Source organism: Tursiops truncatus, chromosome 1, assembly GCF_011762595.2.
Source record: "Tursiops truncatus isolate mTurTru1 chromosome 1, mTurTru1.mat.Y, whole genome shotgun sequence".
NCBI classification, from domain to species: Eukaryota; Metazoa; Chordata; class Mammalia; order Artiodactyla; family Delphinidae; genus Tursiops; species Tursiops truncatus.
The window spans coordinates 138,388,346-138,407,959 of record NC_047034.1 but is presented as its reverse complement, the minus strand read 5'-3'; the positions used below and the strand labels follow the sequence as shown (position 1 = coordinate 138,407,959).

Genomic DNA, 19,614 nt, shown 5'->3' with positions numbered 1-19,614 from the left:
GGCAAAATCCAAAACACTGACAACATCAAATATTGGGGAGGATGTGGAGCAACAGGAACTCTCATCAGTTGCTGGTGGGAATGCAAAATGGTACAGCCACTGTGGAAGACAGTTTGGTTTCTTACAATACTAAACATACTCTTACTGCATAATTCAGCAATCATGCTCCTTGGTATTTGCTCAAAGGAGCTGAAAACTTATGTTCACACAAAAACCTTCACATTGATGTTTATAGCAGCTTTATTCATAATAGCCAAAACTTGGAAGCAGCCGAGATGTCCCTCAGTAGGTGAGTGGATAAATAAACTGGTACATCAAGACAATGGAATATTATTTAGCACTGAAAAGAAATGAGCTATCAAGTCATGAAGGACATGAAGAATCTTAAATGCACATTACTAACCGAAAGAAGCCAATCTGAAAAGGCTACGTACTTTATGGTTCCAACTATATGACGTTCTAGGAAAGGCAAAACTATGGAGGCAATAAAAAACAGTGGCTGCCAGGGCTGGGGAGTAGGGAGACGAATAGGCAGAGTACAGAGGATTTTTAGGATAGTGAAAATATTCTGTATGATATTTTAATGATGGATATATGTCATCATACTTTTGTCCAAACCCATAGAATGTAAAACACCAAGAGTGAACCCTAAGGTAAACAATGGACTTTGGGTGATTATGATATGTCATTGTAGGTTCATCCTTGGTAAAAATGGTACATTACTGGAATGGTACATTCTGGTGAGTGATGTTGATAATGGAGGGGGCTATGCATGTGTGGGGATAGGGGTGTATGGGAAATCTCTGTACCTCCCTCTCAATTTTGTTGTAAACCTAAAACTGCTCTTAAGAAGTCTTTTTATTTATTTATTTGGTTGAGCCGGGTCTTAGTTGCGGCAGGTGGGCTCCTTAGTTGCGGCTTGCCAGCTCCTTAGTTGTGGCATGCATGTGGGATCTAGTTCCCTGACCAGGGATCGAACCCAGGCCCCCTGCATTGGGAGTGCAGAGCCTTATCCACTGCGCCACCAGGGAAGTTCCCAAGAAGTCTTAAAGTAAATAAATAAGTAAACAAACAGACAAATGGTTGTTTGTCAAAACCCCCAGAATGTACAACACAAAGAGTGACCCCTAATGTAAACTGTGGAATTTAGTCAATAATAATTTATCAGTATTAGCTCATCAACTTGTTCTGCTAATGCAGGATGTTAATAATGGGGGGAAAAACCTGAGGGAGGGAGGGGGCAGGTGGGAATTCTTTGTACTTTTTGCTCAATATTTTTGTAAATCTGAAACTGCTCAAAAAATAGTCTATTAATTAAAAAATAAATAAATGGATGAACAAATGAAGAATAAATGAATAATAAATATGTATAAAAGATAGCCATGGTGTCTTGAGCCAACTATTATCATTAATCCAGTTCTGCACATCTGAGAGTTATTAAAAAAACAAACAAGTTAATCAAAGACAAATAGGTCCTGGACTAGAACCCAGACAAATCCAACATGATGAAATAAAAGTAAAGTCCTATGGTCTGTGCCCAGCTATCAACCTTATAAACAGAATGCAGAGATTAATAGGAATTCAGATAGGGCTAGGAGTTTCTGTTGGCTGTCAGCTCAAAAGGAAACAACAGTGTAATGCCATGTTCTTTTAAGACAACAAAAACATAATCTTAGGATATTTCAATAATATTATTACTAACTCAGGGTTTGAGATGGTGGACTGACCATTTTAATTTATTTTTAAAATGTCCCCTCGTTAACAAGAGTCCATTAAAATGCCAGTAAAGGAAATAAAAAGGTACAAACCCACAATAATGAAAAGGCTGGAAAGAAGGAGCATCAGCACATGTGAAATTTTAGCAATAGACCGATATGAAAGACAATTGACAATATGGTCCTCCTCAGTATCCTCAGAGGACTGGTTCCAGGACTCCTGCGGATAACAAGATTTGTGGATGCTCAAGTCCCTTATGTACAATGACGTAGGATTTTACATTTCGGCACATCCCCCCATATACTTTATAAATTTATTCATTTATTTATTTATTTTTGGCTGTGTTGGGTCTTCGTTTCTGTGCGAGGGCTTTCTCTAGTTGTGGCAAGTGGGGGCCACTCTTCATCGCGGTGCGCGGGCCTCTCACTGTCGCGGCCTCTCTTGCTGCGGAGCACAGGCTCCAGACGCGCAGGCTCAGTAGTTGTGGCTCACGGGCCCAGTTGCTCCGCGGCATGTGGGATCTTCCCGGACCAGGGCTTGAACCAGTGTCCGCTGCATTGGCAGGCAGACTCTCAACCACTGCGCCACCAGGGAAGCCCCCCCCCCCCATATACTTTAAATCATCTTTAGATTACTTATAATACCTAATACAATATAAATGCTATGTAAATAGTTGTCAGCAGGCAGCAAATTCAAGTTTTGCTTTTTGGAACTTTCTGGAATTTTTTTTGAATATTTTTGATCTGCAGTTGGTTGAGTCTTCAGGTGCAGAATTCACAGATATGGAGCAGCTGACTGTATTTATTAGATATGTGAATAACTCTTATTTAAAACATTTTTTAACTGTGGTAAAATATACATAACAAAATCTACCAACTTCATGATTTTGTGTTTTTTTGGCCACACCATGCTGTTTGCATGATCCTAGTTCCCTGACCAGGGATTGAGCCCCCAACCTTGGCAGTGAAAGTGCAGAGTCCTAACCACTGGACGGCCAGGGAATTCCCCAGCTTCACAATTTTTTTTTTTTTTTTTTGCTGTACTTGGGCCTCTCACTGCTGTGGCCTCTCCCGCTGCGGACCGCAGGCTCCGGACGCGCAGGCCCAGCGGCCATGGCTCACGGGCGCAGCCGCTCCACGGCATGTAGGATCTTCCTGGACCGGGGCACGAACCCGCGTCCCCTGCATCGGCAGGCAGACTCTCAACCACTGCGCCACCAGGGAAGCCCTCACAATTTTTAAGTGTTCAGTTCAGTAGTGTTAATTATATTCACATTGTTGTGCAACCAATCTCCAGAACTTTTCTTCTTGCAAACCTGAAACACTATACTCAGTAAAACAACTCATTTCCCCCTTCCCCAGCCCTTGGCAACCACCCTTCTATTTTGCTTCCATGGATTTGACTACTCTAGGTAACTCATAGAGTGGAATCATACAGTACTTGTCTTTTTGTGTCTGGCTTATTTCACTAATCATAATGTCTTCAAGGTTCATCCATGTTGTAGCATGTGTCGAATTTCCTTCCGTTTTAAGGCTGATTAATATTTCATTGTACGTATATACCACTTCTTGTTTATCCGTTCATCAGCTGATGGATATTTGGGTTGCTTCTACATTTTGCTTGTTGTGAATAATGCTGCTGTGAACACGGGTGTACAAATATCTTTTGGAGAGCCTACTTTCAATTCTTTTGGATATACAAAGAACTCCTATGACTCAATAATAAGACAAGCAATCCAATTTTTTAAAAGGGGGAAAGATTTGAATAGACATTTTACCAAAGAAGATACAAAGATCATGGCGAATACAAATACAGAAAGATCCTTAACAACATCAATGAACAGGAAAATTGAACTCAAACCCACAGTGATACTGCTATGAATCCACTGAAATGACTAAGATTAAACTGACTGACCAAATCAATGCTGGTGAAGACATAGAGGAACTGGAATTCTCATACACTACTGGTGGGAATGTGAAATGATACCACTGTTTTGGAAAAATTTTGGCAGTTTAAAAAAATGTTAAACCTACATCTATCATGTGACCTAGCTATTCCACTCCTAGGTAAATACCTAAGAGAAATGAAAGTATACGTGCACACCTAGATTTGAACATGAATGTCCATACCAGCTTTATCTGTATAATAGTCAGTACCTAGAGACAACTCAAAGTCCATCAATAAGTAAATGAATAACCAAATTGTGGTACATCCATAAGATAATATTCTACTCAGCAATAAGAAGGAACAAATTACTGATGTGTGCAACAGTATATATTCACTGCAAAATAATTATGCCAAGTGAATGAAGCCAGACAAAAAGAATAGTATATGATTCCATTTATACAGAATTCTGGAAAATGCAAACTAATCTAGAGTGACAGAGGCAGATTATTTGGTGCCTGGGGGGTGTGGGGGAGGGACAGTGCGGGGCAGAAGGGAGAGATTATAAAGGGCCATCAGGAAACTTCGGGGGTGATGAATATGTTCATTACCTTGATTGTAGTGACGTTGTCATAAATATATATATATTACATATATGGCAAAACTCATCAAGTTGTATACTTTAAATATGCGCAGTTTATTGTATGTAATATTTCAATAAAGCTTACAAAAGCAAGCAGGAAGAGATTAGTTAAATAAATTTGAGTAGGGACTTCCCTGGTGGCGCAGTGATTAAGAATCTGCCTGCCAATGCAGGGGATGCAGGTTCGAGCCCTGGTGTGGGAAGATCCCACATGCCACAGAGCAACTAAGCCCCTGAGCCACAACTACTGAGCCTGCGTTCTAGAGCCCAAGAGCCACGACTACTGGAACCCCCGCACCTAGAGCCTGTGCTCTGCAACAAGAGAAGCCACCGCAATGAGAAGCCCGTGTGCCGCAACGAAGAGTAGCCCCCACTTGACGCAACTAGAGAAAGCCCGCGCGCAGCAGTGAAGACCCAACGCAGCCAAAAAAAAACACAAAAAACTTAAAAGTGATTAAAAACAATAAATTTGAGTAGACCCATAAGGAAAGAAATACTATGTAGCAATAAAAATTATGGAAAGATGTTTATGATAATTGTTGAAAGAAAAAAAAGCAGATTACAAAACAGTATATCCAGTATGGTCACTTTTTATTTTAGATAACCTGAATATCTACAGGATTCATCATTTGGTTACGAATAATGTCTCATTAAAATTAAACCACGCGGGCTTCCCTGGTGGCGAAGTGGTTAAGAATCTGCCTGCCAATGCAAGGGACATGGGTTCGAGCCCTGGCCTGGGAAGATCCCACATGTCGCGGAGCAACTAAGCCCGTGCACTACAACTACTGAGCCTGAGCTCTAGAGCCCGCAAGTCACAACTACTGAGCCCATGTGCCACAACTACTGAAGCCTGCGTGCCTAGAGCCCGTGCTCCGCAATAAGAGAAGCCACGACAATGAGAGGCCCACGCACTGCAACGAAGAGTAGCCCCCCACTCACCGCAACTAAAGAAAGCTTGTGCACAGCAATGAAGACCCAACACAGACAAAAAAAAAAAAAATTAAACCACGGTTTATGTCAGCCCAGAGCCATCCTGCCTGTGTGGGAATTCCCTTTCCCTGCAAAGTCCACCTGTCCCATATGTTTCTGGGTGTTCCCTAATGTGTCTCACTGCACTTGGAAAGCAGTCTCGAAGTCATTTGCTGTTGCTGGCACCTGGGGCCCCTGCTGAGTTGAGGCTCCTGCATTAATGTCGCTAGCAGAGCCAGAGATTGGCCTGTGTTATTGCCCAGGCTGCTGCCAAAGCGCCATGCATGGGGTGCCCACCATTCCTGTCCTGACACTCATACCTTAGGGTGCTCCAAGAGCAGAATGATGAGGGAAGTCCCCCATCTTGTTACCCAGCCAGGGGTCCCCACCAGAGGTCTGCTTGGGCCCCAGGTGTGGTGAGCGCAGCATGACAACTCTCTTTGTTGAGAGAGTCTGGGGCAGGGTGAGTTCAACCACCAGCCCCTGTGAGGTGTCTGGAATGACTGATCCCTCCCACTTTCTGGTCCTGGTGTGGACCAAGTTCCTCTTCCTGTGACAGTTGTCTTTCAGGGACCACCAGCATCCTCTGTCAGGTCTCTTCCAAGTCTGCCAATGAGCCTGTATCCCAAATGTGATTACTGACGGAGATTCTTCTAGGCGGCTCCTTCATGCCTATGATCACATCATATATTACATCATATTATATAACATAACATATGCACTTACACATGGGGGAGGGGGAGGGGAGTCCGAATCTCTCCCTGTCAGCATATTTTCCTCTTTCAGCTCTAGTGTAGCTGGAAGCACATACCCGGAAAATACTAACAGTGATTCTCTCTGAGTGAAGAGATCATCGGTGGTATTCATTTTCTTTGCTCTCTTCTGAACTGTCCATTCTTATTTTTTTCTACCACTGTCCATAGGCCAGGGCCAGTGTGTCCTGCTCAAAACCTCATCCCAGCACCCAGCTCTGTGTTTGGCACACAACAGGTGCTCAATAAGGTGTGAACGACTAGCAGGTATTACTTTTCAAAACTGTGAGGGGCTGGTTTAGCAATGACAGGGAGACGGGTTTTGCACCCCGCCGCCCGCCTGGCTCCACCTCTAGCCTGTCAGGTCCCGCCACCGGCGTTTCCGCCTCTGCCGCCTCGCGGCGCGGAGTGTCTGGCGCGCGTCCTGCAGCCCTGGCGCTCTGCTCGGCAGCCCGGGGCCGCCTCACCCGCACCGGCGAGGGGAGGGGAGGGGACCAGACTCGTCTGGGAACTGGCCTGGGCCGCTCCTGCCTGGGCCTCTGCCCGCTTCCTGCGCCTCCCTCCAGCCTCCCGCAGCCTCCCCCATCAGGGTCTGCCCTGGGACCTCGGATGCCCAGTCGCTGAGCCTCGCCCCACGGACCTGCTTCTCCGACGTCCCCAGCAGGCTCCCCGGCCGCGGCTCTGCGAGCTGTTGGGTCCTGAGCGCGCCACCACTTGGGTAAGACCCGTGCCGCCCGCAGGTCCGCCCCCACCTCCCCATCTCGGAAGGGCCCAATTCCTTGAGATCCTCCTGCTGCTGGCTCTTCCTCGACTCCAGCGCCCTCTCCAGGCAGATCTGCCTCTACCCCAGGGGCGGGCTCCGGATAAGCCAGGTGGTGCCTGGCAGCGCTCTTGCGTGGGCAGGCTGGGGCATGAGGCATCCTGGGATTTGAGCTGGGATGGGCAGGCCTCTCACGAGGATGAGGAGGCTGGCCCTTGGCAGTGCCTAGGGCCACAAGACTCACAGTCCAGAGGGTGCAGCCAATGCTGACTCACTCAGGCCAGGCGTGGGGGTGGGGGGAGCACCAGCCCGTGGGTGAGCCACTCCCTGGCAAGGGTCCAATCCTGGAAATCGGACTGGGTTCAGACCCGCAGCAGCTGGGCCAAGGAGGGGGTTCAGCTCCTGCAGGAGGAGGTGGTGAGAGAGAGAGAGGGAGAGCACACTCGAGCCGCTAGGCAGGAGAGAGTTCAGGGCTGGCTGGGCAAGTCCAGTGCTCTGCTCACACATCCTGAATCTGGCCTCCACGACTTGTAGGCATTCCCTCCTCTCCATCCCCACCATGCTGTATCTTCTCCCCTCTGGACCATTCACTGGGCTTCTCACTGCTCTCCTTGCCCGGCTTCTCCATCAATGGCTGTGGTTCTAAGGGGGGGTCCTGGCCTTGAAGCAACGATGAAGTCATCTCGACTTCCTCTCTTGCTGGTATCACTACCTACTTCCTTTGTTCCTCCCTTCTGCCCCCTCCCCATTTATCCCACAGCTTCCTTTATTCTGCCATGCCAAGCCCAAGGGGACCCCCAGAAGGAACTGAGAGTCTTAGCTTGGAGAACAGGAGAGCATGACATTCTTTCATTCACTCATTTGATCATTCATTTACACATGGATTTACTTCCATTCACTCACACATTCCCTTGTTCTTTCCCATTCCATTACTCACTTCCTCATTCTGTAGACGCTTACTGAGCATCTACTGTGTTCCAGTAACTGAGTGTTTGGTGGGAGAGGGGCAGGATGCTCTGAGGAACCAACACCATCCCTTCTACCTGCTTGTTCAAGGTCAAGAAGGAGAAATGGGCACAAGTCAGTCCAATTTAAGAGAAAAAGCAATGTGAGAGAGAAATAAAGAGCTGTGAACTGCGGCTGTGTGTTTATGTGTGGGGAATGAAGATACAGAGGAGGAGGATGTAATTTCCACTTAGGAGGAGCCCAGAAGACTTCCTGGAGGTGATGCCATTTGAGTCGGGCCTTGACTGGGGGGAGAGTTTGGATGTTGAGTTATTAGAGGGCATCAGAGTAGATGGAATAGCAGGAACAAGGGAAAATCCAGATGTGTGAGGGAACAGTGGGAAGCTTTGTTCATGACTTGAGAGGATTAGAAGAAATAAGTCTGGGACTTCCTGGCGATTCAGTGGTTCAGACTCCATGCTTCCACTGCAGGGGACTCGAGTTCGATCCCTGGTCACGGAGCTGAGATCCCACATGCTGTGTGGTGCAGCCAAAAATTTTAAAAAAAATTTTAAAGATTAAAAAAAAAGAAGAAGAGGGGCTTCCCTGGTGGCGCAGTGGTTGAGAGTCCGCCTGCTGATGCAGGAGACACGGGTTCGTGCCCCGGTCCGGGAAGATCCCACATGCCGCGGAGCGGCTGGGCCCGTGAGCCATGGCCGCTGAGCCTGCGCGTCCGGAGCCTGTTGCTCTGCGACGGGAGAGGCCACAACAGTGAGAGGCCAGTGTACCACAAACAAAAAAAAATACAACAACAACAAAAAAAGAAGAAATATGAACAGGGAGACTAGGGGCAGTAGAGGACAGGCCATGTGCTCCCATGTCTCTGCCAGCTGTCACAGGCTAGGGGAGCAGCCTTGTTCTGGGTGACACAGAGCCTTGGTCATGAGGTAATGGCCTTATCCTCATGGCTAAGGATAATGGTAACATCCTTGTGGATATTAGAGCTCTTTAATCGTCCAGGCAACCTTAGATGGAGTGAGCTCTTCAATCTTAGAGGTGTGTAAATGGAGGCTGGGACACTTGGCATGTGTGTGGAGATGGGAGGGCTGCAGGTTCTGGCCCCTGGAGGGGTTCGGCTAGGGCAGTGCTGAAAGTGGGAGTTGGAGTGGATGATGTCAGAGGTCCCCTCCCACCTAGAGAGTCTGTGGTCCTATCTGGGAAGGCTAGAAGGTCCAGCAGAGGGAATCCCTGGGAGTTTGGTCATTTATTCACTCATTTATTCCCTCATTTGCCCCTATACCCAATCATCCATTCATTCATTCATTCATCACTTAGTCACTAAACCCTTGGTCTGGGCAGATCCTGTGCTGAGGACTCAGATGAGGTCTCTGCGCCTGTGAGCTCCCAGTCTGATGGGGGAGCAGACCCACACTTGACAGTGACAACCCAGTATCATCGTAGGAATGGAGATTGTTTTATTGTGTTTTGTCACTGAGTGGGAGGTAGAGCTGGGACATGGACCTGAAGAATTAATGCAGATGTTTGTCCTCCAGCCAGGAAGGCCCCATCAGTGGGGCCAGATGAAGGGTGTAATGTGGGAAAAGAAGTGTTTGAGGGAGAAAATACTCTGGGTTCATGGGGCTTAGGAGGTAATCTTCCTCCAGTCACGGGCCACTCGAGAACCAGGCCTTTGGGCTGAGGGCACCACAACCTCATCCCTCACCGGAAATGAGCCTGCTGGATTTGAGAACCTCTAGATAATTCCTTGGTCAGCATAAGCTGTAAGCAGGTTATGTAGAGTGGTGGTTAAGCTTCTGAGCTCTGGACCTAGATCAGAGTGCAAGTTGTGGTGCTAACTATTATCAATTGTGTGACTTTGGACAGATGACTCTGCCTCTGTTCTTTCCTTTGCAGGAGAATATTAATCATAATATTGTCCTCTTAGAGTGAGGCCCAGAGATGGTAACAAACATGAAGTGCTTGCACAGTGCTGGGCAGGTGAGAAGGGCTATGATGACAGGGCTAAAATGACAATGATGACGATGACAGTGATTATGATGATGATGATAGTGATATACAGTATAGTGATATACTGTCAACTGCTGCCTTTAAAACCTCTGGGCCTCATTTTCCCCAGCTTAAAATGGGAGGACTGACCTAGCTCACTGGTTCTCAAAGCGTGGTCCCCGGACCAGCAGCATCAGTATCACTTGGGATCTTGTTGCAAATTCTTGGGCTCTACTGCAGCTCTGCTGGAGGTAGGTCCTAGAAATCTGTATTTTATTTTTTATTTAGTTATTTTTGCGGTATGCGGGCCTCTCACTGTTGTGGCCTCTCCCGTTGAGCACAGGCTCCGGACGCGCAGGCTCAGCGGCCATGGCTTACGGGCCCAGCCGCTCCGCGGCATGTGGGATCTTCCCAGACCGGGCCACGAACCTGCGTCCCCTGCATCGGCAGGCGGACTCTCAACCACTGCGCCACCAGGGAAGCCCTAGAAATCTGTATTTTAATAAGCCTCTGGGGACTTCCCTGTCAGTCCAGTGGTTAAGACTGCGCTTCCACTGCAGGGGGTGCTGGTTTGATGCCTGGTGAGGGAAGTAGGATCCCACATGCCTCTCGGAGTGGCCAAAAAAAAAAAAAAAAAAAAGCCCTCTGGGTGATTCTGATGCAGGCTGAAGTTGGAGAACCGTTGACTAGCTATCACTTAAGACCTCTTCTGGATTCGTCTTTCCAGGACTATGATTCATCAGGTGTGTTTCATGCCTTCTGCATTTAGGGCCCTGGTCTGGGGGCTCGTGGTATAGGCACAGAGATGAGTAAGATGTGATATCAGCCGTCAGGGGGCTCCCAAGTGAGTTGGAAAGGGGAGACAGACACCCTTGGAAATATTCATTGGAGTAACAGACCAAACAGAGCTGCTAAAGAGACACAAGAGTCAATTCTGTAATAAATAGCAAAGGGGAGGGAGACCTTTGTGGGCTGGAGGGGCCTCTGCAGAAAGATCTAGTTCCTGATAGTATCTTGATTCAGCCTTGCTGGAAGTCTTCTCATAAGTCTAACTGAATGATGTCTTTCATATTTTATGCCTTGTTGTGGTGTGGCGTGGACAGGACTCTAGACTTGAGGCCAGGAGTGGTGATTCTAGACAACTTCCTTGCTCTATGACTTTGGTTGGCTCACTTTTCATCCCTGTGTCTCAATGTGTTCATCTGTAAGACGGGGACACGAGATTGAGTCCAGTGAGTCTGAGTCCAGACAGCTCTGGAGAGAGGGTAGGGTTGGGGACCAGAAGCTCTCTGGGTTTCTATCCTCTCATCTGCATAGTGAAGACCCTGAAATGGTCCTGACTGCATGCCTTACCCAGTGAGATTGGGGATCCAGTGAGTTGAGCTCTCCCCTTTCTAGGCCAGTTTTCTTACCTGTCCAGAAAGGTCTCATGACACCTGTCCTCTTCACCTCGCATGACTTTTATCACACTGAGCGTGTTCTTCAACCTCAGAGGCTCCCTGATGCCTAAACCTTGTTGCCTGGCATTCAACGTCCTCCACGATAGACTCCCAGCTTTTTCCTGCAAGATGGGGGCCCTCACTGCCTATGACTGCATCCTGTTCTGTTCCCATTAGGCCTCCCACCTCACCCCTCTTGTCAGCCTATTCAGTCTTCAGTCCGGCTCTAGCACTACCTCCTCCACAGAGCCTCCCGGCTTGCCCCAATCCTCAGTGCCATCCTTGGATCATCTTGCCATTTTTAAGGCGTGACTTTAATTTTGCATTTGTAGACACTGAAGTACTGACAGACCATAAACTCTTTGAAGGTAAGGCCTGAGCTCACAGTGATGGACATTAGAGTCCTTGACTCCTAGAACAGGGTGGCCCAGAGAGAGGAGAAAACTTGCCCAAAGTCACATAGCACATTAGTAAAAGAAACAGGCCCAGAAACTAGTTGTCTTAGGCCCAAGAGGAGACATTATTAGGGATGTGGTGAGTGGACTAGAGGGGCAGAGGAAAGGGCAGAGACCTCAGAATTGGACTGACCTCTGTTCCAGCACAGATCTGCACTCAATAGCTGGGCCACCTGGGGCACCTCACCTACCCTCCCGCAGCGACCTTCAGGTGGGGTTGGAATGAGGACATGGTGAGGCCTGGCACACAGTGGGTGCTGGGTTATTGTGAGGTGCTCATTATTATTTGCCATCCACTTGTCAGTCCCAGCTCCCCTGCCTGCATTCCACTCCCCTCCTTCTTTCCTTAAACACCAAGCACTTGATTTTATTGCCCTGTCGTGAGAAATCCAATGTGGGTGTCCAAGCTGCCTCGCCATGTGCCTTGCAGAAGTGAGAGGGAGAAGGGAAAGTCCTGATGGTCTTTTAGGGGCTGGGGTGGGAGCCCCGGGGGATGAACTCTGTGGAGCGGATGGGTGGAATTTGGCAGGTGTCACTTTTAGAAAAGTCACGCCACCTATTTTAAGGAAGTGAGGGGGGTGTGCCCCATCGCTGGCCAGCAGCTGCTGGATGCCGGTGGGCTGGAGCGTTGGGCGGCACCTCAAGGGTGAAGAGTCCTAGCAGGTGGGTCTGGTATCTCTCTGGGAGGCTGCTGGCAGCTCCCCAGACTCCTGTCACCTTCCAGCCTGACCCCTTGTGGACGGATGGAAAGCCGGTGCCTGTTTTGCCAGTGTCGCTGGCTGGGGCCGGGAGCCATCCCAGAGCCAGAGTCCCTGTGGGGAGGATGTCAGGGGCTGGAGGTGGGGGTGACGAAGTTTGGCTGTGGCTGGAGGTGCAGTGAGTGTCCGGCTGGGTGCGCAGTGGGTGGGCATAGGGGCCCCTGACATGGCTGTGGCCCAGCTGGCAGCCTCCCTCCGTGCTCTGCACTGGGCAGGCAGGCGGGCTGGCGCGGAGCCTCCGTGTGGGGCGCTAGGGGAAGGGCAGCCCGAGGGCAGTCTGAGGAAAGGCCAGGACACGGTGATAACTGATAACGGCTGGCTCAGGAGGGGCGGGAGCCGGGGAGGAGTGCGAGGAGAGGCGGACCGGCTTCATTTGGAGCTGGAGCCGGGCTGTCGCTCAGGTGACGGTGTCTCTCCGAGGAGGGTGCGAACAGCTAGCGGGGTGTCGCAGCAATGATCCAGAATGTCGGAAATCACCTGCGAAGGGTATGGAGGGTGGGCTGGGGGCGGGTTGGGGGCAGAGGGGAGGGGACTGGAGGCTGGGGATCCCGAAAGAGAACTGAAGTTTCCATTTTAAGTCAGAAGTCCTACATCTTCTCTCATTTTCCATGGGCCATTTTCTAGCTGTCTTTGCAAGGAGAAATCACAGAACTCCTGGGCTGGTTTATTATAAGCAACAATCTCCAAACAAGCCCCAGGGGCCGTTAGGAGGGCTGGCTATGTTGAGTGGAATCATCTTCGGCAAGTTCTTTGCGTCTGGAATTCTATTCTGGGGGTGTGTGTCTCTCCCCATGGAGTTCTGTGCCGGTTTCTGCCTGACGGCTGAGCTCTGTGGCTCTGTAGAGTTTAACTCTTAGAGTTCAGGGCTTGAGGGCCACGGAGCTGCTAGAAGATACAGGCTAGGGGTGTGCGTGTGAGTGAGTGTGACAGGCTGAAGCCAGTGTTCTTGGGGACAATTACCTCTTTGGGAGAGCACGTGCAGGATCAAATGAGGGCTGTTGGAAAGGTGTTCTGCAAGGTGACCTCGCAGAGAACGTTTCCCTGGAACCTCCCAACAGGGACTTTGGAGCTGAGATTAGATGCTGAGGCACCAGACAGACCCAAGTGCTCAGCTGTCCCTGTCGGGAGCCTTTGATCTGGGGAATGGAGAAGCGTTCAGGACAGACTGGCGTGCTATGCTGTAGAGCTACCATCCTCTGAAGACATTTTTGAGAAAAGCCTTTTAAAAGGGGCAGGGGCAAATAAAGACATCTCTTCTCCACCCCCTCCCTCTATCTGTATAACTGGCCTTGATCACCACCTTTGGATCATTGCCTGCATGGCAGATCTCCTTGGACTCCCCTTGTTTCCTCCTGAATTCTCCAAATTCCCCTGGAATACAGGAGGAGACCATTTTCTGGGTTGTTACCAAAGCTGCTGTTAATGAAAAGCAAGCAAACCCACCCGCCAAACTCTTCACTGGGGACCAAGAAAACCGGGTTAAAGGGGGGCCTCAGATAACCCACGTGCCCTGCTTTACAGGGTTTGGGGGCCCTTGTCAGTATCCCATGGCACTGCAGACAGTGAGCATTTTGGAGTCGGATGGTTCTTGCTTTCACCCATTACTGGGTAACCCAGCAAGCACTCGGCACATGTGAATGAATGAATGAGGTGGTGAGCCTCCTGCCAGGCTGGGGTGGTTGGAGGAGAATTGAGTGCCTGTGTGGTGGTGCTGGAAGGGTCACCTGTCCTGTTTCTGTCAGTGGAGACCCTTCTCCTTCCCCACGCAAGCTGTCAGAGTCCCGCACTCCTGGGCTGGTACCCTGTGGGAGGCTGGGAACCTCTGCTTGGGTTCTAGCCTGGTCCGGGCAGCTCCCAAGGGGGCCCAGGAACTTCATTTACTCTGGGAATGAGGATGGAGCTCTTTGTCCCAGTTCCCCCTGAGAAGCTCTGCACCCGGGTAGTGCTGCCAACAGGGTGGCTGAAGGTCAGAAACAGACGTGAGCCTCTGTGCATGTGTTCACGCACCCACAGACTTCCACATTGTTCCTGACCCCCTGTGGCGATCCCCCTGCTTCATCTTGAACCCGAGGACAGCTGGAGATGCTGCTCCCCAGCCCCCCGGCGCCGGCCTCAGTCAGGGTCTAGTTCAGAGTGTGGGGAGGCTTAGGGTATACCATTTGGCCACCTCTGGATTAAAATCTCTTCTTCACCCCATCGTTGACATGTAACCTTGGGCCACGCGCTCCCCCTCCCTGGTTGTTCTCTGAGGTCCCCATCAGCCTCAACATCCTGGGGGTCTGGATGTTCATGAAGGGTTTGTGCACCACCTTGAGGTTGGTCCTGACAGTGAAAAGTAGGGGCCCAGCTCCCTCAAGGACCCTGCTGTGTGGTGGAGGAAGGGAGACCCTTAGACGTAAAATAGTGTGCCTCTCATATAGCAGGAACACAAAAACTTGTGAACAAATGGGCGGCCATGGGAGCTCAGAGTGGGCTGAAGGGGTCCCAGCAGGCTTCCTGGAGGAGGAGATGAGACTCAGACACTTAGCTTCAGCCCGTTTGGGAGCCACATTTGAAGCCCAGTCTCAGCCATGGGCAGATAGCCTTGGTGTTCTTAGTCTGGAGGACTCATCTTCATCCTTCAAAACCTGGCTCAGCCATCGTTCCCCTTCAAACCCCCATCCTGCTGCTCCCAGAATTAACGGTGCTTCCTCGGGATGTTATACTGGCCTCAGTTTTTCCCTCTACAGGGATTAGCCTGTGTCAGCGCTGAGTACTCTGTGATGGGCCCAGGCTATTGTGTGGAGCTGATGGCTAATGAGGGAGACACAGTGAAAAGGTAGTCAAAGAAACATACAATGAAAATCTGTGATAAGAGCTGTGAATAGTAATAATAAATGTCATATAAATGCTAGCTATGTGCCAAGCATGCATTAATTCATATATTCCTTATAACAACTCTGTGAAGTAGATAGTGGTACCATGCCCAGATTAAAGATGAAACTGAGACAGAGAGGTTAAGTAACTTGCCCAAGGTCAAACAGCTAGTAAGTGGCACTGCTGAGATTAAACTCGGGCTGTCTGGAGAACAGAGAACTGTTAGAGAATAATGAGAGAGGTCACAAGAGAGCTCTGTGACCAGGTGACAACTGAGCGGAGACCCAGCGGCTGAGAAGGAGGCAGCCATGGGAGGAGATGGGGGAAGAGCGTTCCAGGCAGAGGGAACAGTATTCATTTATGGGCTCCAAGGTGGGGGGGGCTTGGTGCATCTGAGCTGCCGAACGAAGGCTGGCGTGGCTTGGAGTGGAGTGAGTGAGGGCGGAGCAGCTGGAAGGGGCTGAGACATGGCTACGACGTGCTGCAGGCTGGGGGCCTGGACCCCGGAGGCAGGGTTTGGGGTTTGGAGTGCTGTGGGCCCTATTGTTCTGCCCACCAGACTGTGTACTCTTTGGGGACTCTCTGGTCCCCAGTCTCGGTGCCAAGGTGTGCAGTCCCTGCACACTGAACTCAGCAACCCGGGAGAACACATCATCAGAGTTCCTCTCCTCCAGCGCCATGAAGGTCCCCACTGCTTTCCCATCTACCTCTGACCCCTCACAATAGGGAGGTGGGCCATAGGATCAGCGCCCTGGTGCAGACAAGGCACAGAGAAGTGAGAGGATGTGCCTGGGCTTGTACCACTGGCGAGAGACTCGGAACCCGTACCTGCTAGGTTGGGACCCCTTTTCCAGCCCTTGTCTTGGCCACCGAGAAAGTGGCCTCGATCTCACACCCAGACTCACCCCATGCCAGCCTCCTCTGCCCACCTTCACACGCTGACAATGCAGATTCAGGGCTGACCTCCTGCCTCTGCCTCCTAGGGCCTAGGGGAGGCTGCACCCCTGCCCTTCACCTGTGCCTGGTCCAGGTGGGTCCGAGCTGGACAGTGGTAAGAGTCCAGATAACTGCCTTAGAGACACTCACACACTTCACTCCCTGTAGACCTGTTTCCTCATCTGTGAACCAGGTCTGTTCCTGCAGATCTTGTTAAAGACAGTGGAGGACTGTAGATCCCGGCACATAACTGGCCACAGTAAATATTGGTTCTTTTATTTCCGTCTCATCTGGACTTCAGTTTCCTCAGTGGGTCAATGACAGGGTCCGTGGGTCGGATGAGATGGTCAATGCTAGCTTTTTGTTGAGCACCTACGGAGTGTCCGGTGTGTTTAAACTTCCCAACAGCTCTGCAAGGCTGCTGGTATCCAGCTAGCTTTACAGCTAAGAAAACCAAGGCTCTGGCACTGAGTCACTTTGAGCTAGTTAGAGAATTGGAAATCTCGGCTGACCCTGAGCTACAGCTGGGCCTTGTCCTGGGCTGACCTGGCTGAGCCGAGGAACTGACACCTCTGCCTTGTGCCTGCTCTGTCCTGTGCCTCCAGGGACAGATGGTGCTGCTGGCTGGGTCCTCTGCCAGCTCCCTGGCTGCAGACCTGTGTGTTCCTGCCACTCCCAGAAGCAGCCTCCTTGTGGGTAGGAGGTGGCACAAGGGCAGTGATGGAAAGGACCAGAGTCTGGCATTTTGGGAACACAGGGATGAGTCAGACTGGACCTGTCCTCAGGTTCCCCCAAGCTGATGGGAGACAGAAAGTGGTAAAAACCAATGATGAGAGCACAGTGTGGCCAGGCTGTGACAGAGGGAAGCCCAGAGGTGGCCCCTCATAGCCTAGGGGACAGGGCAGTCTCCCTGGAAGAGGTGATGGAGTAGCTCAGCCTTGAAAACTTTTCCAGGTTAGGAAGCATGGTCCCGGCAGAGGCACCTGTGTGTGAGATGTGGGAAAAGCTCTTTCCGCAAGGAAGAGGGAGAACATTTGGCAGTAACCCCTTGAGGTGTCTCTCCCTGGCCCCCTCCCATGTAACATGTGTATCCTGCCTGGGCCTTCTTCAATAGTAATAACCTTCTCTCAGCAAATCAGACATTAATTAATTAATGGCAGTAGACATTAAGTATTAAGCACCTCTTTTGGAGAGGAAGCCTAGTGAATGAGTAGAAAGAACTGTGGTAGTGAGAAAAGCAAAATCCCAGCTCTACCACCTGGAGCAACGTGGCCCTCAGACAGCCCGGTTTCAGTTCCCTTTTCTGTGCAAGAGGGATAGTTGTCCCTCACAGGGTTTAGTGAGGATTAAATGGTATTATGGATACGAAGCCATTATATAATGTATATAAATGCCTGGAACATAGTAGGTGCTCCAAAAAGTATAGTGGGGTGATGGGGGGGTGGGAAAAGGGAGATGTTGGTCAAAGGGTACAAACTTTCAGTTATAAGATGAATAAGTTCTGGAGACCTAAAATACAGCATGGTGGCTGTAGTTAACAATAATGCCTTATGTACTGGAACTTTGCTAAGAATGTGGATCTCAAGCATCCTCACCACTCTCCCCAAAAAAGGGTAACTGTGAGCTTCCCTGGTGGCGCAGTGGTTGAGAGTCCGCCTGCTGATGCAGGGGACGCGGGTTCGTGCCCCGGTCTGGGAAGATCCCGCATGCCGCAGGGCGGCTGGGCCCGTGGGCCATGGCCGCTGAACCTGCGCGTCCGGAGCCTGTGCTCCATAACGGGAGAGGCCACAGCAGTGAGAGGCCCACGTACCGCAAAAAAAAAAAAAAAAAAAAAATGAGGTGATGGATGTGTTGATTAGCTTGATTGTGGTAATCATTTCACGATATATACGTATATCAAAACATTGTGTTTTGCAACCTGAATGTGTACAACTTTTATTTGTCAACCGTATCTCAATAGAGCTGGAAAAAAAAAATAGTGAGGCCCTGGGACTCTAGAGAGACATGGGCCTGGCTCCTGTTTTCAAGGAGTTTATCTCCTCATATGTACACCCACTTTACAGTCTAGAAAGTGGTTGTATGTGCTTTACCTTGTCTGGTTGTTCAAAAGTCCAGGGAGTCAGCAGGCTGGCTGGCAGCACCTCTGCGGTGCCACAGAGAGGCCCATCATTTGGAATGGGATGCTCACTGCTGGTGGCAATGCTGAACTCCACCTCTGGAACAGGCTGTGATCCGCCCTGGGGGTGCGGCCCAGCCAGGTGTGGCCCTGCTCCTAGGCCTGGAATCCGTTCAGAGATCTGGAAGGGGAGTGGCCTTCAAGTCTTCCTAAAGCAGCCTCAGATTTCCAGCACACTCCAGGGCTGAGCCAAACCAGGTGAGTCTCAATTTCCATTTGATCCCTTAGGGAGGGTATGGAGAGACCCAGCTCCTCTCCTTCTCTGGGGATACTGCCCCCAGAGCTGTGGGAGGGATGGTGTCTGGAGTCAGAAGTCTCCGGCTCATTCTGGGCTAGTGGCTAGCGGCTACCTTTTCCCAGCCTCAGTTTCCTCATCCGAAACATGTGGACACGGGGGTAATAATGGTCCCTGTCATTTGAGCCCGCTTTGTGCCAAGGAGGTTAGTGTCATGATGCATTTACGTAGAGATTGGACGGCCTGCCTACAGGCTTTGAGAGCAGTGGGGTACGTGGGACACATGGGCCTGGGGAGAGGAGGGGGCCCAAGGACTGAATGACTTTGGGGCAAGGGAAGGGGCAAGTACAGCATTGCTTCCTCCACCCCTACCCCGAGGGCCTCTTGGGACTGAGATTACCTGGTCCCCACCTGCCTGCCCTTACTTTGGAAGATAAAAGCAGAGCTTTCAGACTGCAAGACTAAGAGAAGGTGTGTCTCACCCCTGCTCAGACTGGTTCTCAGGGAGGCAAACAGGAGACTGGGAGGGACTTCTGAGCCTGCTAGGCCCTCTGCAGAGGCATGGGGGGATGGTGATGGTGGATGGTGGTGAGATCCCCACAGCCCAGTGGGGGATGGACTGGCCAGGGACCACTCCCGTCCAGCTCTTTCTCTGTATCACCTGGAAGGCAGGAGAGCAGGGAGGAAACCGATGGAGGGTCTCCCAAGTGCCAGGCTCTGTCTCATAAGTCCCGTGGGCTGGGGGATCTGATCTCCCTCCAGGACTGGTCCCCCTGCGGCACCCCTGCCAGGCTCTGGAGTCAGAAGAGCCCACGTCCAGTCTCTGCTCTACCTTTTACTGGTCATGTGTCTTTGAGTGGATCTTTCCCTGTTCCCCGAGTTTCCTTTTCCTCAGCCGTAAAATGAGGGCTCCTGCTTCAGGGCGGACTTGAGAATTAAAGGACCCCCAAGAACTAGGCCTGGCACATAGTAGGTGCACAGTAAATGGCAGCCATAGATTTCTAAAAAGGGATTTTCTGAGCTTCTGGGAGAGCAATTCTTGGGCAGTCCCTGTGCTGTAGGCGGTTCTCAGGCACACAA

The 19,614-nt window shown here is 50.4% G+C and overlaps 1 protein-coding gene and 1 long non-coding RNA gene across 3 annotated transcripts in view; one reads left to right on the top strand and one right to left on the bottom strand.

Moving 5' to 3' along the window:
* Positions 1-1,708: 1,708 nt before the first annotated feature.
* Positions 1,709-6,850, bottom strand: LOC141275986 (uncharacterized). Its single transcript, XR_012324709.1, has 2 exons — positions 6,608-6,850; positions 1,709-5,887 (listed from the first exon to the last, which is right to left on the bottom strand). It is a non-coding gene; the product is annotated as an uncharacterized lncRNA (long non-coding RNA).
* ACOT11 (acyl-CoA thioesterase 11) overlaps positions 6,257-19,614 on the top strand; it is a 55,984-nt gene continuing 42,626 nt past the window's right edge. For both annotated transcript variants that reach the window (XR_004528855.2, XM_033866209.2), the window contains exon 1: positions 6,257-6,685. Coding sequence is in view for 1 of the 2 variants with exons in the window: in XM_033866209.2 (XP_033722100.1) it covers positions 6,272-6,685 (414 nt within the window). In the remaining variant the exon portion in view is untranslated. The remainder of the gene's footprint in view (positions 6,686-19,614) is intronic.